The following is an 8,571-nucleotide window of genomic DNA, read 5'->3' on the forward strand; positions in this document are numbered from 1 at the left end:
TTTTGGACTGAGGTGAGACCTGACTTAGTTTCTTTTGTTTTTTAATGAAATAATTTTAAATCATAACGTATCCTAAAAGTTTGCTTAAATCAAACAATACTTGTTGTTGTTCTTCTTCTTGTTTTTTTTTTTTAAAAAAAAAAAACAAAAAACAAAAAACAAAAATTCCAACCATTTTTGTTTATTGATGAAAATGAAAATTTAAAAGAAGTGATCTCATTTCGATAGAGAGATATGATTATATAAATGAATATTGCGTGGAGTAGTAGTACTAATACAGCCAAGTCATGCCAGATTGTTTCTGCTGTTCATTTCATTAAATAAATTTAAATATTTAAAATTTATTTTTGTCTTAACCGTGAACAAGAACAAATATGATCAACAACTTTGATCCCAATTGAACAGAGCCATAAAATATACAACTGTCTATATGATTCAAATCATAAATCAGTATAATAGTACTTAAAAAAAAATCTAAATTAATTTGAATTAAATCATCGATAATTAGCTTCTTAATTATCTCTTAATCTGTGTATGATTATAACTTACAATCTGGCCACAAGATTCAATACATATGTATCATATTCATACATACACATACAATTAAAAGTATATATACACAAAAATTCTTCTTTCTTTCTTTCTTTTCTTTTTCTTTCCTACTATATCTAACCAAGCGAGATCAGAGAGAAAATGAACTTAAAAACAAATCAAAAACATATTAACAACAAAACACAAACATTATTTTTAAGTCATAATAATCTCACTTTCTCAATACACCAATTGATGATGTAACACTGATCTCTCTCCAACTGTTCTTGAATGCATGAATTTAGGCCCTTGTTCATCACGATGACGACTAATACCCGATCGCTTATTATTATTATTAGCCTTTGGATTAATCAACTTTGACCAAAACCCACCACCCGATCTTTTCTCATCATGATCATGAGAAGTAGTAGTACTACTACTACGTGCGTCTTTATTTCTCGAAACAAAAGCCAACGATCTACTCTTCTTAAGCACATTATTCATATTGTTCCCGCTCAGCAAAAACGACGCCGTTCTCTTTCCCTCGTAACGATTACGACAGTACTCGTACTCCTCTTCTTCTTCCACATCATCATCGTCCTCGGACGAGTAATACGACGACAAAGAAGATGTCGTAGAAGAACTACCAGAGCCCGTGGTGGTGGATGTTCTACGAGAGAAGCTCTTCGGGTTCATATGTTTTAGCTGCGACAGTTTGTTACTTAAACAAAGCGAGCAAACGCCCGGTGACTGGTGGTGCTTGGGGTGCTTCTTGCAGCGGCCAACGGTGGCGGGCTTAATGGTCTTATTGCGCCGTCTGCCGTGGCCCAAAATGGCGTCTTTAGATCTTCTTAACATGTTCTCCATTATTGGAAAGTATATGAGAAAATAGAGAGAGAGAGAGAGAGAGAGAGAGAGTATTGTTTTGTTTTTGCATCAGTGTGAGGGTTTGGTTAAGAATAATATATAGAGAAAAAAAGAAAAAAAAAAGAAAGGGTTCAGTAAGCTACATTTCCAGGATAGTTCGGTGTGAGCTTCTTTGGGTTTTCTTTCTTTTAAAACGATAATATTAAACACTAACCCTTTTGACGGGTTATGTTTGCTTTTGAAAAAAAGTTGGTTGGATTTGGATTTGAATTTGGAATTTGGAATTAATCAAATATGCGTGTGTGTACGGTTGAGAACGTGAGATGGAAGTGGGGCCCATTTCGGGGTTTTAAGTCGGTGGCTGTGATCGTTCGTTTGCCTCGTTCCACAAGTGGAAGTTTAAGCTCTTTCTCTAATTTCCATCTTTGGGCGGCGTGGAAAATGTTAATAAAAGTTACACTTTTTTTTTTACAAAATCACACTTTTGAATTTTATTTGAGAAAAAAAAAGAAAAAGAAATTAGTTAATTTTTGTATTGGATGAGGAATGTGATAAATATAAACCTTTTTTATGTGCCTATTGGATTGGTAGTTTTTGGGTTTGTTCATTTCTGTCTCTGTCTTTACTTGACTATTTTGGATTTGTAATTATAGTGATTTTACATAATATTTTTTTTCTTTCATAATCTTTTATAAAATAACTTTTAGATATAGTCGACATCCTGTCGGATGTAATTTTATAAAAAAATTATTTTTGCAAAACGCCAACAGAAAGGAATTTATTTTCACAATTAAGATTTTTTTGTTGTTTAATTTTAGTGTCTCAATTCATATCATGTTATTTAAAATATTTTAAATAAAAATGAAATAATTAAAAAAATTAATGTGTTTATTACTAATTTTAAATAATATATTATGTATTTATTGGTTATACATGAATTAGAATACCAAAATACTCGTTCTTATTTTTATCAATTACTTTTTTATTTTTTTGTCTCAAGATTTGTTGTTGTGCTAGTATTTTAGTGCTAGTTTTGTCTATGTATGACTTAGCTCAATTGGTGGAATGAGTGTAATAAAGTTATACCATTATAATTAAATAAATAAAAAAGTGAGTTGAAATATTTAATTATAATAATATAACTGTAATAAAGTTAAAATATTATGACTATTTATTATATATAAATAGACATTTTTTTTAAAAATGACACAAAAAGTGTAATATAAAGTGTCCTTAGCATTTTATTTATTTACGTATTCCAATATATATATATAAATTGTGTGTACAAGATCATTACTTTGTATATTTAAAATTACAAATTTTAGTTTATAAGCTTATTATTATAACGTTATCTAAAAGAAAAAAAAAACTATTTTTGTGGGAGGAATACTTAGTTTATAGAGTTTTTTTTTAAAAAAAAAAAAATTTAAAGAGTCTTACACGCGTACGTAACGTGCGTAAGAGAGTAGTACTAAGTACTATTAACTTTATATTATAAATATTTATATAAAGTATAATGTATCATTCAAAGCACATGCATGTGGAAGATTTGGAAGTGAGTAATTATCTATATAAAAGTTAACTAGACCACGTCCTTATTGTATTGCTTGTAATATATGCAACCAAAAATAATAAAAACGAGCCAAAATCAAACTTAAAATAAAATTGTGAAATTAGAAGAGAAAAGTATTATTTTTCTTAAGGTAAAAGAAATATACATAAATAATATGTCAGTTAAACATAGTCCATTATAATGAAGATAAACCTCCACCATATAGCAAAATCAATCACATAAGCTTATCAAGCTTTACAATAAACAAGAAAAAGAAAACAATCTTAACAAAAACTTAAACTAAGGGTCTAATAAGCGACAAACATTCAAACTTCCAACTAGTAGTGCCAAGTAATCTAGATTTTTTCTCTAAATAGGCAAATGACAAGTGAACCCCATCACTTGGCTGAAAATGATATATATATATATATAAATATATTTAAGGCACTTTTCGTACATTAATTTTTACTAAAAATAGTACTAGTCAAGCCGGTGATCATAAAATTGTAGGTCGGCATTGATTAAGATTAGGATTAGGATTAGGATTAGGATTGAATATTATTGATTGAAGTGTATAGTGTTCATATTGGAAAAGAGAAGGTAGCTAGGTGGGCCAAGTATATATACGTATCTTGTGTACCAGTCGGAATCGGATCTCCAGGAGCTGTCGTAGCCATAGCCATAGCCATAACCATAACCATAACCATAACCACAAAGCAAAGGCATAAGGTTGGTGAACCTAACTACTTTGTTATATTGGGTCTACTAATTAGCAGTAACAGTGTGTGACAATGACTTTATCATAACGTGGAAAGCCAAGTGATCACTACTATATACCTTTCTCTCTCTCTCCCCTTTTCTACTTCACTACTTGTAGTTATATATATATATATATAAAGTCCTCACATGGACAGTACAAGTGTGTACACCCAGTTCAAGATCTTCCATCGTATCTTCACAGCTAGCTAGACCCACTCATCAATGTTTCTGAGTCCATCATCATGAGTAATATATATATATATATATATTTATTTATTTATGGGAGAATTTAGTCTTCTCTTTCAAGCTCTATTGGTGGGATTTTTAGTGTTCTCGATTCGTGAACTGTTTTCAGCGTGAGTTTTTTTTATGACCGTGTATATTGTAGCTATTTAGAGTATCTGCAAATTTTTAGAAAATTCCGAATAGTTTGCCGTACCGAAAACTAAGTTCAAACATGTTGTTGCACACTTGACTAATTTTTTTTATGCGAGTGAAAAGCAACATGTTTGAACCTAATTTTCAGTATTGTAAACTATTCGGAATTTTCTGAAAATTTACAAAATGCTCAAAATAGCTACAATATACAAAATCATAAAAAAAATCGCGTAAAAAACTGTTCATAGATCAAAAACACTGAAAGCCTGGGCTTAAAGTGAAGCGGCCGAAAAAAAATTTGTCATATATTTATATATATATATAACTCATCTCTCTGCATTGCCTTGTAAATAATAATGTGTTGTGGTTTCTAGTTAAACATCGCTTGGGTTGGGTTGGGTTGGCTTGGGTATATATTCCTCTCAGCAAGGGAGTTAGTGAGAATGAATAATATGCCAAATGAAATGGTTTGATTGATATTCTTCCAAAACAAAAAATCAATAGTGTTTTCTCAGTTTTGTTTTTGTCTCATTTTTGGAGAACGGAAGGTTCAAAGAAACTGGTCTCCTGTTTGACTGTTTCCCCGAATCCCATTTACCTACCTGTTTCCTCACTAACACGTCGGCATGTGTTAGCGAGTTCTTTAGGCTCATTTATTATTATTGAATTACACTATAATATATATTTGGATACGGTTGAAATTTCAATTTGATATGATTTGGTATTTTTTTAAGTTTTTTTAAGTTTTTTTTTTCAAATTTACGGTCTTAATTATTTCTTTGATAAATATACTGTATATTATTTCATTATTACGGTTTTTTTTAATTTAAATTTAAATTTTATAATTTAGTCTATCATATATGTTGACACACTTTTTCGCCAACAGTAAATTTAAAAATATAATAAGAGTATTAGTGTTTATTTACAAACTGTAATGAACTTATAAGAACAATTTCGTACACACACAATTTTACGTTGTTCAATGGTTCAAATTCACCTAGTTTACGAGATAATATTATTGTTCTTCTCTCACAATTTATGTAGAGTTTCAATAATACAAAAAGACCATCTCTATTCTTGTCCATTATTCCTGGACAGATTTGGGTAACCATGTGCATAAATATGGTATGCATTTAATACAGATAATTCTCATTTACATTGAGATATGATTGCATAACAGAATATACTCCTGCTATCTCGGATAATAAATGATAAATGTGCAATACAACCTGGGCATTAATGAGTGTATAAAGGGCCTCCAAGTCTCTCGAGATCCTTAAGTATGCGCCCTGACCAGGTTTCCACGGGCTCACTACAACAAAAGGCCCATTTTGTGTCAGTCAAACGCGTCAGTCAACCGTTGACCAAGAATTAACATTTGTATCAGTTGGGCACTGCCACAAATGCAAGGACATTTGCGTCAGTACTAACACTGATGACGTTAATGGGGAAAATTTGCGTCAGTGGCAATATGATGCTGTTAATAGGGACATTAGCGTCAGTGCCTAATTGACGCTAACGGAAGGTTTGCGTCAGTGGGTACTGATGCAAACATCTAAGTAAAATGCGCGTTTGCGGTAGCAAAATAGATTTTGCTGAAGCATTTTGATCAGGCTACTTTTGGACATTTATGCGTGCTTGGAAATTTAGAGGATGAGCTGGAATAGTGGCTGAGGTGGAAAGTACAAAAAGCATGACTCAATATTAGAAGCAAATGTCAAAGGAAAGAAAAAAGGAAACCCGCGTATATACCAAAAGGAGGGGCAAATTTGTACCTGGATGGCCAAATTGGGAAACCTAGAGGTACTTAGAGAAGGGTCAACCGCATATTGAGGGGGTCTGCCATTTTTTGGGAAAGAAAAGCAAGAAAGAGAGGAAGAAAAACTATAAATCAAGGAAGAAGAGGAGGAGAACGCATAAAGAAGCTCAATCATCAATTGGATTTGTTCTTTCTCTTGTTTCTAAACTTTGATTTCTACTCTGAATACTTATGGGCTGTATTGAATTTGGATTAATGCTCTTTAACTCAGCCATGAACTAATTTTTGTGTGGCTTGAATTGTTGATGAACCCTATGTTATAGTGTAGTAAATTCTTGCACCTTATTTTAGTGAAATCTCTCTTATTTCATTCAAGTGTATTTATTGTTAATCTCTTGGTGTTGTTTGGCCAACAATGACAAGATTGTTTAATTATGTTTGATGCTCCAAGGATTAAACATAATGGAAAGAACTTGGATGATACAAGTCATAATCTATTTTAGGTTATGTTAGTAAGTAACATATAGGGATGTGTTATTTGCCTTGTGTAATTTTTCAGAATTGAACCTTGAATTTGTATTCTTAAATCTTGTTTGACATATGAATATGTTTAATTAGGTAAAAGGATTAATATCATAAAATTTGGGAAAGTTTTATGAGTTTTTATTGAATTCTTGTTAACCTGGGAGTTTTGCTAAAATATTGTTGCCACAATCTGTTCAGTATAATTAACATAGGGGAAATTAAAAATTCAAGTCCATTTTACAATCCTCGTGTTTCTTCCAAATTACTTTGTTTAGTTCAGTTTTATTTTCAGTATTTTTATCTTTTTAATATTTCGTTAGCTTACAGACAACCCATTTAATTGTCAATACATTTAAGTTGTTTAGTAATTGTTTTGCCTATTTTTCTATTTTGTAATCTTTGTGGAGATGATTTACTTATCACTATATTTGTAATGCCCCAAATTTCCTAATAAGGTTGAGGACCTTGATTAGGAGGCCGGGAGAGCCATAATTGATTTATTAAGTTATTAATTGATCATATGCATGCTTATGTGAATTATATTATTATATGATGATAAATGCATGCATATGGGTTTATTTTAATTATAAGGGCATTTTGGTAATTTGGCCTGTTGAATGCGTAATTGTGTATTTTCGTGCATGTGGGTGAGTTATGAATGGTACCACATTATATGTGGATTTGTTCGAGTTTTTTGGCATGAGACGATCATGAAATGCAAGTGTTTGGTCTGGTCATAACGGGTTTAAGTTCGGGGTGAGTCTCGGGGTGGTTTGAATGATTAGAGCGTTGTCGGGAGTTAAAGGGTAACGGGATATGATTTATTGGTAGTTGAGAATATTGAGAATAACGGGAATTGGAGGGTGTTAATTATGATTAACAAAATAGGTGCGAAATGACGATTTTGCCTTTGGTGGCTGTTAAGGTTTTATTTTAGACTTGAGGGCATTTAGGTCTTTTCACCCTAAAGGATTTGTTTCAGCCATTTAAGCTTAGAAAGTTGTAGAAACCTTCCCAAAAATAGAGCACCAAAATCACCTTCTCCCGTACACCATTTCTCCCTCATTTCTCTTTGAATTTTCAAGCTCTTTTTGAGGAACCAAGCTGTGATAAGCTAGGGTTATGCTCCACCATTGAATAGGGTGTGTTGCTGAGATTGAGGTGAGTTTTTATCCATTAGAACTCTTGTTTTTGCTCTGTTTTCTTAGTTAAATTTCAGCTGGTTTTTGAGTTAGAAAGTTGGGAATTGATTGGAGTTTTGGCTAGGGTTCTTGGGGTTGTGGTGCCTAGGACATGTGGAGGTGATATTTGGGTTCATTTGGGACTTAATTTGATGTTTGGAAGCTTTTGGTTTGGGTTAGGAATGGTTGAATCGAAGGAAGAATTTTCTGTGCAAATTCTGGCTGGAGGCAGCGCTATAGCCCAATAGGGGCGCTACAACGCTACCTGAAGGGGGTGTTAGTAGGAGGGTAGCACTACAGTGCTACCCTGTTTCTTAAGAACCCCGTTTTGAGTGTTTTTAAGGGTTTTTGGCTCGGGGTTTCAATCCTTAAGGCCCGGGATCGAGAGTCGGGTTTAGATCAAGACCCTATTATTGTTGATTTTCATTAATGGAGGTTATATTTGGTTATGACTAGGTGACCGATAAAGGATTAAGGGATCGATCGTTCTCAATGGTCGTTCTTGTTCTAATTCTCGCTTGAACCAGAGGTAAGAAAACTGCACCCTATGTATATGTGACATGCATGGTTACTCTTGATGCATGTTGAATGTTTAAATGTAATGCACGAGAAACATGTGATTAGGACATGCTATGTATATTAAATATGAGAATGTACAGAGCTTGAGCCTCTGTGTTTATGCATGATCCTAATTGTGCTAGTAATTATTGAGTAAGCATGCTGAATGCCCTGTATTCGGATATTTGACATATGAGATATGTTTGGTAGCATTGCTTACTTATGTATGGCAGTGACTAGTCAGGGTCAGCACTGGTCGTGTACTACAGACCTAAGAGCCGAGAATGGCATAAGCGTCATGAACGCAGGGCTGATAAAAGATTAGATCTAATCGAAATCAGCATTGAATGACTCTAGGGCATTAATGCTGGATCGACCCTAAGGTCGATGAAACTTATAAGCGCTTGACTATTCTAAGCTAGTTACTTAGAGCCAGGGCTAAAGGCCTAGGTGACTGCTTG

At 32.9% G+C, this 8,571-nt stretch overlaps 1 protein-coding gene across 1 annotated transcript; it reads right to left on the reverse strand.

Annotated features, from left to right (window-relative positions):
- Positions 1-483: 483 nt before the first annotated feature.
- On the reverse strand, positions 484-1,534 carry LOC133804477 (uncharacterized). Its single transcript, XM_062242628.1, has one exon. It carries the CDS (start codon positions 1,396-1,398, stop codon positions 772-774), a length of 627 nt encoding a protein of 208 aa, XP_062098612.1. The 5' UTR covers positions 1,399-1,534; the 3' UTR covers positions 484-771.
- Between the last annotated feature and the right edge of the window lie 7,037 nt (positions 1,535-8,571).

This window comes from Humulus lupulus, chromosome X (assembly GCF_963169125.1).
Source record: "Humulus lupulus chromosome X, drHumLupu1.1, whole genome shotgun sequence".
Lineage (NCBI taxonomy): Eukaryota > Viridiplantae > Streptophyta > Magnoliopsida > Rosales > Cannabaceae > Humulus > Humulus lupulus.

Excerpts from the sequence above, each read along its gene's own strand:
- LOC133804477 (XM_062242628.1), bottom strand. The coding sequence starts at position 1,398 with ATGGAGAACATGTTAAGAAGATCTAAAGACGCCATTTTGGGCCACGGC.